This window comes from Lutjanus erythropterus, chromosome 22 (genome assembly GCF_056507025.1).
Source record: "Lutjanus erythropterus isolate fLutEry1 chromosome 22, fLutEry1.hap2, whole genome shotgun sequence".
NCBI lineage: Eukaryota > Metazoa > Chordata > Actinopteri > Lutjaniformes > Lutjanidae > Lutjanus > Lutjanus erythropterus.
Window position 1 is genome coordinate 15159139 of NC_139338.1, and position 18262 is coordinate 15177400.

Here is an 18262-nt window from a genome sequence, read left to right on the forward strand (position 1 = left end):
CGTTCTTTCGTTTTTCGCCTGCTGCGTGCGAAGGGGAGAGAGAGAGAGAGAGAGAGAGAGGAAAAAACGGCTCTCAGCAAAGCAACAAGAAGGAAGAGCAATGGCGACACTGGATCGCCAAATACCAAGTCTGGATACCTTCCTCTGCGAGCCTTGGTCTTCCTTCGTCAGTGCGGCTAAATTACGTTTTGTTGACAGTAAGTTGGCACGTCGGTAGCGTTGTTGTTTTTGCGGACAAACTGTCGGGAAGTGCGTGGTCCAACTGTCTGTGATTGAGTTGAGTAAGCCACCATGCAGGGTCTGTCAAAGCGCAGCAAAGTAACTGTCAAAAATATTACTACCAAATGCAATATTAATATGTGTTTTTAACGGTTACTGCAAGTGCGCATGAGCAGAGCTAACGGTTACAGTGCAGAGTTTGTACCACTGTCTTGTGCAGTAATGATATCCTTAACTGTCCAGCGGCTGTAAGTTTGTTAGCTTTGACAGCTTCACTCGCTGTACAGGCAGCTAGCAGGCTAATGCTAACCCGATAGATAGCCAGCATGGCTCCACGCATGGCCCCTAAAGTTTGTTGTGACCGCTCCTGTGTGTTTGTAAGTGGCTTTGTTGTGTTTACTCAGACGCAGACTCGTCCTTGGATAACAGCGACAAAGAGCTTTACTGCCGCGGCGAAGCCGTGAAGCTCAGCAAACAAGGTAAGGAAGTTACACGCTGTCACGTAGTTACACCGTGATGGTTTGTTATGGTTTTGTTATGCATGCTGTGCAGCATTAAAGGATGCCAGGCTAGGTCTATTTTTAACCTCCTCTAAGAGAAATCAGCATTACTGGGCAGTATTGATGCTACATACTGTACATACTTCTTAAATGCATGAGCTTTGAAGAGGAAAAAAACATTATCTGTGATATGTCTGTTGGAAATTTGCATTACAGTAAGTATCCTGTATCTGCCGAGGAAATTAATATTCTGTCCATTTTTGATTAACATTTTGCTCATAAAATGTCAGAAAACTGTGTAAAATTTCCATAATAGAGTTAATTTCTCCAGGTGATACATTCAGACTGCTTGTTTAGCCGACCAACTGTCCCAAAACAAAATATATTTTGTTTACTATCATATATCACAAAATAAAAGCATCAGACATCACATTTGTAGAACAAGAATATTTAGTCTTGTTGCCCTGAAGTAATAGATTTTTTTCACAGCAGACATTTTGACATGAAATACTAGAGTAACCACAAGTTTCACCAGTGATGTTCTGTTACATTCAGATCAAACAGTCAGGGTGCTGCTATTGTGCATGTTATATACTTATCAATAATTATTGATAATTTTTAGTGAATCAACCATTTTATTTTGAATTAATCGCTTTAGTGTCAAGGCACACTAACAATACACTTAATAGACTCAGTAAAAAAAAAAAAACGAATACTGGCAAGTTGACCTGTCCTTTTTTATTAGCTAATTTATTTCCTCACTGTCTACTCATGTTTTCTCACTCCATGCTGTTTCTGTTGTGTCACATGTCAATAGTGCAACTGAACAATACACCTAAATGATAAGTGACTGGCTGTTTGCCTGTCGCTTGTAGCACATTTCGTTATCAAGGGATATGGTAGACTGTTTATGAGTCAGGGTATATTCATTATTATATGCTTTTATGGCAGTTTGTTTGGCCGTTTGGCAGTTTATTGGTATTGATAAAGGGTCTATTGCCAATACATATCATTATTTTTTATTGGTTTGGCTTAGCATGTTGGCTCTCTAGAAAGGTTCTGATATACTAAATTAATGTAACAGAACCATAATTGTAATCCTGTTTTTATTCTACTATTTCATATCAATATTGTGTGTGTGCTGTGAAAAAGGTTGATTGTTGCCAATTAATTTTCTGTCAATCAATTAATCAACTAATTGTTTCAGCTCTACCAGACAAACAGAATGAAAAATACAGTTAGGACAGCATTAAATATTAATCAGTAGCTACTACATGCATCTCGCGATCTGGGTGTTTTAGGTCATTCAGCATCGGTCCACAAGTCATAAATGTCTCTGTCATTATTTGGGTTAAAAGGTATATGTATTGAGCCACATATTAATATAACTTTAGCTTAAGCTATTGTGCTGGTGAAAATAGATGAATATAGCTTGAGAGCTAATATGTTTTTCAGTATTAGCTGTGGTTCCATAATCAATGCATTTGTTATCTATTTGATAGGCCTACATTATTACCAGCAGTCCACTAGAAGTGCTTGTACTGTTGTGTTTCATTGGATATTTATTAGGGCATTATGCAACTAATGATTATTTTATGGTTGATTAATCAATTAGTAACAAAAATTTAATTGATTAGCTGTTTGGTCTATTAAGCAGTGAAAAATGTTGATCAGTGTTTCCCAAAGCCCATGGTGAAGTCCTCAAAGATATACGGTTTTCTGGCATAGAGGAACAAAGAAACCAGAAAAAACACACAGAAGAAGCTGAAATCAGAGTTGTGGCTTCTTTTTCTTAAAAAGATTACTCAAAACAATTAATCACTTATTTAAATACTTGTCAAATAAGAGTTGACAACTAATCAATTAGCCTAATCATTGAAACTCTAATTATTGTCAATAGTGTATGTGTGATAGACTTTAACGTTCTTGTGTATGGCTGAAAGTGTATTACTCATTGTGCTGCATTTGGGCTTTTGTGCAAGAATATAGATATGTATCATGTGTAAGTGTACAGCATGTGGGAGGGGGTTGTGGGGTGGCCCTAAGCAGTGAGTGGGTACCTCCACCCCCCCCAGAGACAGAGCCAGAGGAGTTCCTCCACACCTCACCACGTATAAATACCCACAGGAGCATGCGCTGCACAGTAACACACTTGAGTCATCCCTGAAAGTTGGAGCGTGCTGCAGCCCTCGTACGAACACAGTGACGCACACATGCAGCCGGGGAAACTCTTCTCACTCTCGCTGGTCAAATACCGTCCCCCCCTCCCCACTCTCCCACACACTTACACTCACATGCCTCATCTTCCTCTCTCAGAGCCAAACTGGAGCGGTGTTTCCAGAATTGCTGATCTGTTGGCAACATGACACTAAGGCCTGCTGAGAGTGATATACACACACACACAAACGGACACCTCACAAAAACACAGGGAAACACATCTTAAACGCTTTATTTGTGTATTTGTATCTAGCAGAAAGTAGTGTGATTCATCATAGATTTATTACATGTTTACTCACTTAACACTTCAGTGCACACACATATTTGTAGATGATGAGGCTAGGTTGGCAGTAATTGGTGTGTGGTGCCGGACATGATTGGTATCTATGTCTCGTTCTCACTCTTAACTCTCTCGCTCATATATGAACACACGCATACACACACACACAGCAGAGATGATGACAACCAACAGCAACTTAGCGGGGCTAGGCTGGCAGCCACTGTCATCATCTCACTAGAAATAGGCGGTGCTGTAATGCTGCTATTTGTATGTTTACCAGGGTCTTTAGTAGAGATGGGTCTGATCTGATCAAATTTCGGTATTAGGGGCCGATACTGACGTAATTCACTCGTCGTATATCAGACTCGCATCACCGATCTGTGTTCCGATCTTAATTCCATGACCCCAGATGTTTTCTATTTATAAATGCTATACTGTTCACTAATAGTGTGAATGGAGAGGTGAATAGAATTTTTTTCAGGTCTACTCTGCATTAGCATGTAATACAAGGGAAGCACGTACCAAGTTTTATCTTGGAAATACAGCTGGAGTGAAGAAATGTAACAGCCACCAGCCATGTTGCAATAAACCAGCACAAAAATGGCAATTAAGCCACCATATACTACCATGTTCTTAACAAACACATGACAAACCCACGACAAATGCTAACATAAAGTAACAGTTGCATTTTGGAACATAAAATAGCTAAATTAATAAACTCTCAGCGATGCATTATGGGGAGTGAGGCCCATCTCTCAGCACTGCCTGTGGCACGTGTGAATCTCACAAGCCGCAATCCTACAGCACCCCATAACGTTGGAGGACACTATCACAAGTCACATGACACACTAATCTAAAACAAACTTTCAAGATGGTGAGAACTCTGACTGGATATGCCTCAACATCAACTCACTCAGACCTTTTTACCACTAAACTGGAATTCAGTTTCAGCTTCATATAATCTTACACATAATAATGATGATAATAATAATTATTATTATAATAATGATCAAGAAAAAAAAGTCTATATATCTAGATTTTGGTATCAGAATCGGATCAGTTCTGACAAAATGTGGATTGTTGATAGTCTTTAGTAGGTGTTGGAATTTTCTGGAACATCATGTTATTAACTGTTAGGTTCATTATGTCACTACTATGATGAAGACATCTCTGCAAGCAAGCATCCCATATCAAATCCATTATGAGTGTGAATTCACTGAGCTGCAGTGTATATATCAAACACAAGAGAACATACCACATTATGCAGGCTGTGGCAGCACATGAGCTGTTTCCTCTGGTGTTTGAAACCTCTGAGGATTTTAAAAAAGTCTCTCTTATCTACCAGACACCTCTAAATTAGTCATTTAGTAAAAGGGGTACTGTTGTCTGCATTCAAGTGATTGCAAAGAAATTAGTCATATTTCCCTGTCAGCTCTTGAATGCAGTCAAAGAAAATGATGCATACATTTCTTGTACGTCTCGCAAAGGCCGTAAAGTGAGGTGTTCCAGATACATGACACATTGTCTTTTGAAACATTTTCTGAGTGAAAAATGCATTAAAGCAGGGTTTTTAAACGTCTGAGACTGAGGGCCTACACTTGAACAAAGCTTAGTTTACTTGCTCAGTTTCGCTCAATTTCTGGATATCTGTGCAATTGTAATTATTTTATTTGATTGCGTAGACACTCCAATTGCAAAAAGATAGGCTAATAATGCTGTTTTACATCATTTCAGACTTCACCAAATACATAATAAAGGTCTGTCCAAAGGCATTTATTAGTTGCTGACTCTGGGGAAAAACAGCAGATTTCCCCCAAATTGTATCTGTTAACTGGCTCTTTAACCACATTTAACCACATTTATTGTTTTAAGTAATTTTTCAAGCAGAAAAACCAAGCATTCACTAGATCATCAGTCTTCTTAAACTGTGAGGATTTGCTGTTGTACTTAATCTAATGTGACAAGAAATTGAAAATCTTTGGGTTTTGGACCATGAGTTGAACAAAGAGGGCAGTTTGAAGACATCACCTGAGGCTCTGTGACTCTGAAATATATTTCAATTGATAAAAAACATCTGCAGATTAACTGATAATGAAAATAATCATACCACTTAGTCCTAAAAACTAAATTATAATCTGAAATTAAGAGAATATGTGACAATAAGGAGCACATAAATCATACTTTTGTGCCTTCTGAATAGTTAGAGGTGAATGAACTTGAAAAAGTCAAGTGCATTAGATGCTAATGTATTTAGCCTAGATGTTAGATCATAACTCTAGTTTTGCCTTATATCTATCAATGACACAATTTCTACAGTTTCTTTCATAAATGGCTTCATGTAATAGTTTCCCTGGCAGGAGTCATTTTCTATCTGGCTTTTATACCCGATGATCATATGATTCTGACCTTGAAAACTGATAGTTTGAAACTTTATCCAGTAATAACTGTTTGGAGGAGGTTTAAATTTTTTAAATGATGAATACTTGATTATAACACAGCACATTCCTATGCTGTCTTTGCAGCTTTCTTGTGATTGTAAACTTAGAAGAAAAAGTTCTACTACCTTATTAAGAATAAAGGTCTTAACTCATATTAATAAAAAATTTAACCCAAATTTGTGGCTGTGACATTTTTGTAAAAATAGAGAGACTACTCTCGTCAGACATTTTGGTGCAGTACCAAAAAAAGATCTGTTGTGCTTCAGTTGAAGCTGTGGCCTGTGCCCTCCTCTGAAAGTGTTGTAACACAGCGATTACTCAAATGTGGCTCCTATCTCCAACATTTCCCCTAATTTGTCATTGTTTCTTTGTTACTGTTGCATTATTTCATTGGTATTAGTCAGCCAAACCTCACTTTTCTAGAGCAGGGCTGTAACTTCTTGTTCTTTTTTCTTGTCATGTTGATAGTCACTGCTTTTGTTTACCAGTAAGGTCATCTAGGTTGCCTTCCAAACCCCAATTCACCAATGGGAAGTCAATTTACATACTCTAAATATAATCAGTGTCCACTGATATATTGTTTTAGTAGCTCCAAACATACTTATTCACCAGTGACTGATGTTTTTGTAGTTCATTTTCTGGCCTGTCAGTCATTTGGCAGCCTGTTGCAGTTGGCTTGGGAGACACACACAATTCAGGCTGCAGAAATAGGCTACGCACTTAGTTTGCATTTGACTTGGCAGATGCAGAGGAAATTGCATTCTTGCTTCTTTTTTACTCCCACTAAAGTTCTTTTCTGTTGCTGCAAACCTTGGAAAACAAATTTTTTCCCATCATTTTTTTGGCTTGGCTTTGCTGCTAGTTTATCAACAAAAAATGTGCTTGTTTCCCCCTGAAAATGATCACAGGAAAGACACAGACCGTGGTGACACTGATCTACTTTTTGAACAGAGACCACTTGGCAGGTAGAGCTAACCTGCAGTGGCGTTTCCACTCTCTTTGTTTAACTGCTCACATTACAGAATTATTAACAACCTGTTGACTACAGTGACAATATTTAAAAGTTGTTTTTCACACTCGGCCACACCTTTTCATTTGTGTTTGTATTGTGGCTCAGATCAGGCCACTTTCTGTTAAGTCAAAGCCAAACGCTACAGTTTATTTGCTAGTCAGGGAAAGTAGTTTTTGTTCAGCAGACACAGGAAGTGGAGAGGTTGAATTGTGGCCTAAATCCAGGAGCAGGTTTAGACATTATGTGCCATGGAAAATAAACTAGAAATAATCTCCTCGATCTTTATTGACAGGGTGAACTTGGGCGAAGCATCTCACCGCTAACTGCTTCATTTCAGCTGCACAGCATCCAGCTGTAGGTCTGATTTCAAAACCCCTTCCTCAGCTGCTAATATCAGTTTATTTTACTGCTTTGGTATTACTGTCTGGCCCTTAATTTGACTCAGTCTCATTGCTCCTAACAGCAACTGTCAGTCAGTATTAACATAACTCAGAAATAATAACATATATATATATATATTCCTACCAGTGATCATGACAGCCTCAGTGTGCATGTATATGTCCTTGAGCATTTCATGTATCTGTAATGAAGCCATCTGACCTTTTACATTATGCCCACACACATGCACTACATACAGTGGAAGTATAATATGGACTTGACCTTGAGTGACCCAGCAGAACTTTTTTCCACACACACAATGACAGGTGCTAAGCATGACTACCAGTCTCTTTTACTTCCCAGGTGAGACAAAACTCGCCAGCAAGGTCATGATGACAAGCGCCCATACACTGTCAGACACCCACACATTCTTCATTCTCCTTTCTTTCACAAACAAACACATCCACACACACCCAACCTCCCCTCAGTGAGTCTGGCTTAAGCCCCATGCTAATATGCACTATGATTTCTGTCAGTGGAGCTTGTTTGGGCACAGGAAGATTAGGTTCTCAAAGCTTAGCCAAAAGAGACAATAGCTATTTTCTATTGGACATATTTGTTTTTCTGAATATTTCTTTTAAGCTTTTTTTTTTTTTTCGAATGGGGTGGTTGGGTATGTGTTGTAACTCCAGGCACGGTGTTGTTGTATGCTAGCAGAAAACTGTATTTTAGTATGTGTGTGATTGATTGTCTGTAAGTCTGTCCTTCCTGTCTGTCTGTTCAGTGATGAGAACATAGATTATCATCCATGTGTTTGTGGTGAATTATAGTGTTCCATGTAAGTGCTAACTGTGACAACAGGTGACAGGCATTATCTGCATTGGGACAGGGGTGGTTGGTAGAAGCTCTCAGAATAATTTAAATACACAGTATATTTTACTTTAATTTTTTAAAACTCTTTTGTTCTCTACAGTCTCTGCATAAACATTTAAGATTTGAACTTAATTCAAGACATGAGCAGAAACAGTTTGTAAATTAATTGGTTTGTTGATTGAATGAAAATTAATTGGCATCTTATTTTGATGATCCATTTGTTGTTTTTTGTAAAATCTATATAATTGTAAATTGTCATCTTTGTTCAGGCATGACATAACAACATTGCATGTAGGTTATAGGTGTAATTTTTCACTAGGTTCTGACATTTCCTAGAAGAAATAAGAAATTCTGAATTGATTGATGTGGATGTCACCAGATGAATCATAAAAATAAGTTAGTTGCCACCCTAAAAGAGCTGTATTAATAACAGAACCAGATGGTTTCATAGGAAGTGAATATTCTGAAAACAGTCAACGGTAAATAATGCATGGTTGAAGACATGAATTGGTTCAGACCCCAAATAAAAGCTGCACTCATCCATGAATGATGTATTACTAAGGAGAAAGTCATTTTACTGCAGAAGAAATTGCTAATTGTATAATAAAGTGAGCCAATAGACTTTTTTCAAGGCAGCCATATTGATATGAAACAGTAGGGTATAGTAGGGTACTAATGAAGGTCCTGTTATGTTAAGTGTAGCAGAGTCTTTCTAGTGAGCCAACATGCACAATAGCAGCAGCGTGATCATTGGTAACACCTGAGTAAACCCTGCTGTTTGATATCTGTATGGCTGCCTTGAAAAGGGTCTGTTGGGACTCTGCTGTTAAGTTAAATTGACCCATAAAACAGTCTTGCTAAAACATGCTCCTAACTCTGGCTGTTCTTTTTTTTCTAACGTGTGGTCTCTATTCTTCACGTCCTTTTCAGAGATGCTTGTCCACAGCCAGTTTCCAGCACTGGAGGATTTTTGTCTTGTTGTCTGCCATGTCTGCGATCAGGTGGTCACTCCTCAGGGCATCCTCACACACTATGGTAAGACCCCTCAGGGCTCAGTGTCACACAGAAACCTCAAGGCACAATCACACACTTCAGTAAGGTGTGTACCTCAGGGTATCTCCAGTTGTCACAGGGAGGCACAGAAAAAACAGAGAGCCATTCAGATCAATTTGATAATTTCTGTTGTATTCATCCCTGTAGGGCTCTTTAAGACATATCCACCTTGCAACTTATCCTTCACACAAACAAACACCACTTGGGTTATACCTTCTAACACTCAGCAGGCTAATACTAACTGAAAAACACATTTACAGAATAATAGCCCAGATGTAGCATTGTGCAATTTTTTACACAAGAAATATTGTAAGTATATGGTCAAAACCAATTATGAAAATATAAATTTCTCCTCTTACATATAGCTTCAATTTTTCTTGTATTCTTGTGCTGCTAAACTAAAAAAAAGCACATGCAAAAGGAAGATTAACCAGGGTAATGGGTTGAGCCATATGTTAAACATCTGGCTGCAAATGTACCACTTTCCTGTTTTTTTCACGCAGGATTGGAAAATGTTGAAAAATGTATGTTTTGGTTAAGTCTTTAACAATATTCACAAGAGCCCCTTCACATTCGGTACACACACGTGTGATCCAAACATTTCTAGTAACTTCAGAGCATTGTTAAGTCCAAAAGTCAAAATTTATTGAAAAACATGCATTCAGATGCAATCACTTCAAAAAAAGCCATAACATGTATTTATCTAACAAAATATTCTGCTTCAGTCCCTATCTAGTAAAGTTTAGCCTTTCAAAAACAACATTTTCACTGCAGTCAAGAAACCACCAGTATTATTAGATCTTGGTACAAGTATGCTCTTTGCTGATGAGATATAATGTAATGTAATGTATTGGTATGGAATGGAAATGCATTTTTCAATATTTGATAGTATTGAAGCACTTTGTTTGGTGCCATAAAAGTATTGAAGTTCGATACCCAGCCCTTGGTCTAAGAAACTTTATGTAGTAAAAAAAATACTAACTTATTGAATCTAATGAATTACTTAATTCAAACTGAGAATTTTCTTGGAGGATTAGTTTCTTAAGGGCGATGACCTCATAAAATATGATGACAGACATTCAAAGATGTATTGGAAAAAGCTTTGAATATAAAAAACATTACATTCAGTCAAGCTCTACCTCTAGGCTTCCCATCATTTTATAAATGCACTATTTGTTGCTATGGAGACTGCAATCTTTAGCAACAAACCCTACCAATCTAGTTGAGATGCTGCTCAGCTATTATCAGTTGTATTTCTTATTTTGAACATCAAAACAAGTATTAAAATCTGTATTCAGGTTAGCAAAACTCTGGAGGAGGACATATAGAAAGTAGGCAGCAGTATCTGTTGTTCTCATTGGTTGTCCACCCGTCCATCTACCTCTTGTTTGTTTTTGATTGTGGCTCTACTGAGCGCGCTCGCATCTGCCCGCGAGCTGCTGCTTCCTTCTGTTGGCGGCACGTGCACCAGCCTGAACCGTCTGTTTGAATGTGGAGGAGGAGGAGGGGGACACATGGTCATGCTTAATGAACACACACACACACACACACACACACACATACACACACACATGTCTCCCTGAGAGGAGAGAGGCCAGTGAAGTTGCTTGCACACACATTCTCACTTTCTGTTTCTCGGCAGAAAGAGGTCAGTAGCATTGTGAGACACACACACACACACACACACACACACTCACACACACTCTTAGACTCCTGGCAGGCGCTGTTGTTTTGTCCCTGCTCTTGCCCCCTGCAGCCCTCACCACCCCCCCCCTCCTCTTGTTGGCAGCGTTTCTACTTGCTGACACGCACACAGAGTCGGGTAACAACAGGTCTGAAACACACTCACACACACATAGTCAAGAGTGGGAATCTCCTGAGAACTCCCCGTAATATAAAAATATCTCTGGGCCACAATACGATAACAAGCAGACGTCGCAGTGGCCCAGCAGGCCATGTGACATGCTAAGTTGTAGAAAAGTTGTGTGTTGAGTAGGGAAAGGAATTAAAAACATTTTATTGATACCAATGCCATTATCCATTCCACTTAGGCAACTTGTCAGATTCTTTACTGAGTCTCTTATCGATCCCTGCGCTGATTGTAGCCTGAGAACTGGCTGTAGCAACACTCCATCTGTCATTAGAGCTGCAATGATTCGTCGATCGAAAGACAAAAATTCAGCTATTTTGATCATCAATTGATTAATTCAGTCATTTTTCAAGCAAAAATGTCAAACATTTTCTCTGTAATTTATGATAGTGAATGAAGAGTCTTTGGGTTTTGGGCTGTTGGTTGGACAAATGACATTGTTTTCAGCTCTGGGAAATTGTAATGAGCAGTTTGCACAATTTTTTGACATTTTATATACTGAACAATTAAACAATTAATTGTGAAATAAGCATCATATTAACCCATAATGAAAATAATCATCTAAAATTTATGAGTTGAGAAATTATTTATCGCATTCGTTTTCATGTAGGTTTTCTTAGTCAAAGAAAGCATCTTCTGTTTATACAACATTGGATATTTACTCTTGGTAACAGACACGGCTCAATTTGGACGCAGTGGTACTTATTTGTTGAAGGAACGTTAAATAAATGGCATTCCTGGAATGTTTTGTAGAAAAATGTTTCAGCATATTACTGGTCCGTCTACCCTCAACTGAAATCATCATTTTACAGACATGACAACTAGCTTTGTTATTGTATTTATTTGTGAAATGAAGCCACACTTACAGTATGACCATTTCTTCTTCTCCACTATGACTCGGCGTAGACACACAAGTAATTGTTTTTATGTGTGCATCTGTCAGGAAAACATGCCGGCATTGATCAATGCAATTGACAACTCAGTCGATTTGGAACCAGTTCTTGATTTCTGTCCTTATGTTTGAGTCATTTTTTCTTGTTTCATTATGTACTTTTGTGTTTAGAATAATTTTAACTGCCATGCAGTGACCTTGAAGTCAAGCTGTCTAGCCACTTTAGTTGATTCATTGTCTTCATTCTTAAATTTGAAGCATTACACACACAGACTCTGTGTCATGATGAAAAATGCTCCTCCTGACCTCTGCTGAGTGGATTGCCTCAAGAAACTGGCCCCATCAGGATATTCTTATGATGTTTTATGCATTTCCTCCCATTGTTGCACATTCCCATCGTGTCACTGTAATATCCAAACAAGTACAGTATTGTGCCTTTGTTGCCTGCAGGGGATTCTTTCTGCTTAAAATGTTGTGACCCTGAGAAGCATTTTCATTCACTGCAAAGGCCTCGTATTTGTCTTTGAGTGTGTCTCCATCGTGGGATCTGCTTTCATGCTTGACCTGTGCATTGAATCAGTGCTGAGGCCTTACATATACAGAAATGCATGCAGACACACACGCTCAGTAGAGGAGGAGGAGGGGTTTGGCTGCCTTAGGGGTCAGTAGCTCTGAGTTATACACGCCCAGTTTGCTGCTCAAGCTTTGCTGTGTGAGGAGGAGAATGGTCACAACTTAAGCTAGGACCTGCACTGGATAGATGCTTCATATATTCCACATTTTGTGTTCAGAAAGGTTAATATATACTGTGTTTTTATACATCAGAGACTCGCTCCATTTAGTGGATTTGTTTATTTAAATCTCCTTAGAGTAAGGCAAGCATGTATATTCTTAGCATAAGTGGTCCCGGTGGGATATCAAATAAATCCCTCACTCTGGCAGCATCCGTACCATGTTCTCTCCAATGAGCTAGCAAAAGAGAAAATTTGCAAAGAAATGGTTTTTAACGCTTGTGAGTGAACCTCGAAGCTTATCATGGACAGGTTGTAAAGACATTTTCCCAATTAAGATGGATGATTTTACTGCTCTTTTTGCAATGTGTGGAAAGTATTGAAACTTTCTCATATTCAAGTGTATTATAAGACCTGGTATGATCAGTCTGAGTTCATTTCAAAAAGCTTTTCATATGTTGGCAGGTTTGACCCCTGAACACCATGACAAACTAAGAAATTTAAGAGTCACAACTGGTTTGTCATGCTTTTGAAGCTGTGTGTTTGGATAAATCAGCAGCACTCCATGCCATGTTCACATATTTCAGTGTATTTCTTCCAATTTTCTCATCTACTATGACTCCTTCCCTCCACTCTTTCAGTCTGTCTCCCCTGCTGGTGGCCTGCTGCGTGCGTGTAAGTCAAGTGCATGATGAAAGAGTCATGTTGTTGCTGTTGTTGGTGGGGGTGTCTGTCTCTCTCTACTTGCCTTCCAACTTTTCTCTGTAGTGGTGGATTAATTGAGCTCCAAGGCAGGTCAATAAAAAAACAAAAATCATCTGCTTCCTTTTGGTTTCATTTCGCTCCTAACTTAACAAGTGTTGTTTAAGGCTGCTTGATGTTTCCGTGTCGGGGTTTGTTTTCATGTAAAAGTGTGTCTGAGCTGTGGTGTAGCTGTTCACTTCACATGGTGTTTGTCTGTTGTTGGAAAGTTTTGCCCTTAACCACAGAAGCTCTGCGTAGTTTCGTTTACCGGTGGTGTTGCTCATTCCACTGTTGAGTTATTATTACTGTGGCTTGGCTGTGTGTGAGCCATTAGTTCAGGCTTGGGCCAATTAAAATGTAGGCTGCTACTGGACTTCAGAGGTAGTTTCTTTGCTTTTTTCTTTGCAATTAACTTAGTATGGTGTTTAGAAAAGCAAAGTGCATGGCATTGAAATTGTTTTCACTAATGTTATTGCATTACTATGACAACCTGCAACTGTGAATAGCCTTATTTGCAACATAACTACATATTTTTTTAATCTGGTGATTTTAATTAGAGCAAGACAGAGACATCGGTTGGATGAAATTATCAACCTATATTGGCCTATCACAGCTTTATTGGTGTATATTGCTGTCAGTGTTTGTTTTCCCATATGTGCTGAAGTTGCAAAATTTGTGTGCTTTCCTTAAGCAATAGTTTAAAAGGCTGTCAATTAATCATTAATAATTAACTCTATACAAAACACACTTTGTCATTTTTCCAGCACTTTAATTTGTTTTCTTGTTTTTTAAATGTAAGTGCCCTTATTCAACAAATGGCTGTGTCAGACAAAAAAATGTCAAATAAGGTGCAATTACAGCCATTTCTAGACCGATTAAGCTTTCCCTCATAGGGAGTATTTTATGTATATTTGATGCTTTTTCTCAATTCAAGTTTATCATATACTGTACATTTTTGTTTGTGTTTTTATTCAATTATATATAATTATTAAAAATACCAGTGAAGGTTACCGGTTCAGTGACCTGATGTCATATTGGATTAAGTTTATTGTGCTGCACTGTAAAACCTACAGTAGAATATCCTGCCTCCATTACATATTTTTTTTCATAAATTTTTGATAAGCGCATTTGAGAGATCATATATCAACCAATATATCGATATGGGAATTTTTTATAATCCCAATATCATTATTGGCATCAGCCCCAAGAATCCTATATTGGTTAGGCCCTAATCTAATTATTCAGTGTTTATTTCTCCCGATTGTCATATGAATGATTTGTTTAATAATGTGAATATGTAGCTAATTTAAATGCTTTCTTGTTTTTTTGCATGGGAAAATATTATTAAAAGAACAGAACTAGTCAAGGGTGCTGCATTCCTTAAGCTGTCCTTAAGGTACCCCTTGGGACCGCTGTGATTGAGGATTTGACTCAGTATTTCTAGATTACATGAATGACTGAGAATCTTCACAGATGCTTTTCCTCATATCTGTTTCTCTGTCGCTCTCTCCCCGCGTCTCTCTGAATGTAAACAAACCCAGCTGAGCTCCGAGAGCCTCTGCTTCCTCATCATGCAGCAGCTCCACCCACAGGATGAGTCAGCAGCCAATCGGCAACCAGCTGGACTCTCAGCATTGCCATAACGACAGGCAGGCAGGAGAGCATAGTAGTGAGGGTGCCCTTGAGGTCGAGTGGCTTAGTGACCTTGCCTGGGCAGCCGTCCATGCATTGTAAATCAGAACGGTTAGCTCCAACCGGCTCTGCACACAGGATACAAAACACAATATATCTGAGTCTGTGTTGGGAGGAAATTAAGTTGTTTATCAGTCATGAGCTTTTAATGTACATACAGGTTTACTAGCTGTAAAGGCTTTAATAATTTTTAGTAGACAACAATATAAGATTCCTGTTATTCCTGCTAGAAATTTATAGTTTTCCAATCAATACCCTGACTTTTATTCTGTCATTTTGCAGAATTATTTTTTTCTCTAAATTGAATTTGTCCTCTTAGAGCATAAAGCATTTTTAAAATATGTTTGCCTGTATTAAATACAAAAATGAACAGAAATTAAAAGAAAAAGAAACATGCAACCGATCTTGTAGCAGGTTGAGTTGGACCCACATAATCTGGAGCACAGAGCGTGTTTGGTTTGGCCAGATAATCCCAAGGGCACATCTGAGATCATATTTCTTCAGATTTATTATTTTCCTTATTTCTGCCTGGAAAAATAAGAAAGTCCTGAAATCAGGAAATAAAATAAAAACTCCCCGGTGCACACATGCAGGAAAAAAATGCACACATGAACATTTTTCCCAGTCAATTCCTGCAGCTGAGCTTCATTAAACTGTACAACTGCATTGACGAAAATGTTGTGTTGTGTGAAACTATGTGAAGTAAGGTGTGATTTAACGTGTGAAATCGTTACTGTTGTAGCTGCATACCTGCAAATGTGGCTCTGGACTTTGATCCCACCACTCTGAATGCAGCTGCCTCTGCTTCCACTGGCCTATTTACACACCTGCCACACACACACACACACACACACACACACACACACACACACACACACACACACACACACACAGCATACAGACAAACACACACACATATATTATCACCTACACAAATTATGCTCTTACAAACTCACTCATATATATATAGACTACACACACAGATGCATACACTCTATTATATGTGCAAAGTACATATGCCTTATACCTTAAGCAACAACACACATACACTTGCAATATACCGTATAAGTTCTCAGTGTGGTATCATACCCACACACACACCTGTTGTACTTGTGCATGCAGTGGCTAATCTCTTATATACACACAGACACACTTTGAACACACATTGTACACACTCTCTCTCAGTCACCTGCAGCACACTTTCATGTGCACTCATGCAGTCTGAGCAAACACACCGGGTCAGTCAGTCTGTCTGCTCTGCCCTTTTGTTCCAGTGTGCTACTGTTAGTAGGCTACTACTACACTCATTAACTGGGTTGTTCAACATTATGACACAAACACACACAGAATCTGTTAAAATACTCTCTGAGTAAAACAACTTTGGCAACAAACTTTTTCAAAACATGTTGCAGACATCAAATGCAGAATGAGTGTGTATTTACAAAAAACAATCAAGTTTATCAGTTTGAGTATTAAATATACTGGGGGTTTTTTGTTAGTTGATTACAAGTCAAAAAGAAATTGCAAATCACTGCATTTTATTTCATTTTTCACAGTGTCCCAACTTTTTTGGAATCACGGTTGTACTAGCTTGTTAATTCTGATGGCAGGTGTGACTTGTGTGCCTGACTGGACAGTTGCCTTCAGCTCTCGATTGTGTGTTGTGATTTGCGCAGAGGATGTGACCAGGAGCATTGCCATGTAAACAGAACTGTACAGGTGCTGCTGTAGTTGTCTGTGGATTTAACACACTTACGTTACGTTCAGTAAGTTTAAAGGCATGTGGTTAGCCTGTGGGACTTCTAGGTGTGTGGTATTCAGTGGCATTGCCACCTAACTTCTTTTCACCCAGTAGGCAGTTGGGTCTGAGTTAGGATTGTTCTGTTACTGATACCAGAATCAGAAAATGCCTCTAATAACTGCCTTAGATCCCTGTATCAGTAGTCCATGCACAGATCCAGTAATTTATCATTTATTACCCCCAAAACAGGACCCTGCTACTTCTGAGTACACCATTTTTCCCAGGATGGCGAAGTCATGTTCTGTGGCATTCATTCTCTGTATGTATTTGGGTTTAGCTTGAGTTAAGGCTTGCAACAATACAGGGTTAATAGGATACATACATTATAATAATAAAAATAATAATGTTTCTTTTTAATGCACTGGTATCAGATTGAGACTTGGAATTGGCCGATATGCAAAATTCAGGTATCAGAAGAAGGAAGGAAAAAAATGATGAAAATGTATCTCTAGTCTGAGGTATTTTATGCCTTGATTTGGGCGCAGCTGAGAGAACATCACATCCTTAACATACCCTGGTGTTTACTAAGCAAAGCAAAGCCCTTTGGAGGAGAAAGCACATATGAAATTGAAATGGTAGTTACCTGGATGTAACTCCAGTTCTGCATACCCAGCGGAGCAGAGGGACAGGTGCTCTGCTGTTTTACAGGGCATGCATTAGACCACCTGTTTGGGCAGTGGGTACAAAGAGCTGTCTCAGGGTGCCAAGGCAGAGGCTTGACAGGGTAGAATCATAGTGAAGCCCATTAGAGGGCTATGCACGTAGTCATACATTCTGGAGTTTCATCTAAGTTAATACTATTTTGCCTTGCCTGACTCTGTCACTGTGTGTGTGTGTGCGGTTGTATTAGGGAGTTGTTTAAGCTTGACCTTGGCTTGTGCATATCATAGTCTCTGTCAAGTATTTTAAGGCAGGGCCTGAGAAAAGATGTTTGTGGACACTTGTTTATTTGCTGTTAATCTGTGCAATTGTGAGCATATGTGGCTCTGCACATAAGTGCCATTGCATGCTTGTGCAGTTTTAGTGATCATTATTCATTTGCATAGCCATGCATGGTTTGCAAAGTGAAGTTTTTTTTACCCCCAAATACTCAATACTGTAATTAACTTTTAAATTTAACAGTCTACGTGTGCTACCTGAGCTGCTTAGGTTTCTTCATCTTTTCACTGCTCTCTTTTAGTTTTAGATTTGCATCTTATCGGCAGGCAGGAAATTCAGCTAACCACAAGGGCTGATCTCATCCCAAAAATAACTGCTGCTTTTCACTATTTTATCTATCAGTTAAATCTTGCTAGATCTTGCAGATGTAGGCTATTTATCTCCCGAGGCGCTTTGTTTTGAACTGTGAACATATTTTGACTTTACACCTTTGAGAGGTAGATGTTTCATATACTTTAAAATACTTTTCACACTGTATGCTAGAAATTTAAACTACTGTTTAAAAGCGTTTGCAGTGTGTTGTTCCCAGCCTCATTTCTCTGTTTTTATGACGTGTTCACCGCTCTGTTTTCATTCAGGTAGCTGGGGTGTAGTTTCCCTGTGAGACAGTCAGAGAGAGACAG

The 18262-nt window shown here is 38.7% G+C and overlaps 1 protein-coding gene across 1 annotated transcript in view; it reads left to right on the forward strand.

Annotated features, from left to right (window-relative positions):
* Positions 1-39: 39 nt before the first annotated feature.
* Positions 40-18262, forward strand: part of atxn7l1 (ataxin 7-like 1) — a 36443-nt gene continuing 18220 nt past the window's right edge. Inside the window, exons 1-3 of the mRNA XM_084711339.1 lie at positions 40-197; positions 624-698; positions 8848-8952. Of these exons, the coding sequence (XP_084567465.1) occupies positions 101-197; positions 624-698; positions 8848-8952 (277 nt within the window). The 5' untranslated portion in view covers positions 40-100. The remainder of the gene's footprint in view (positions 198-623; positions 699-8847; positions 8953-18262) is intronic.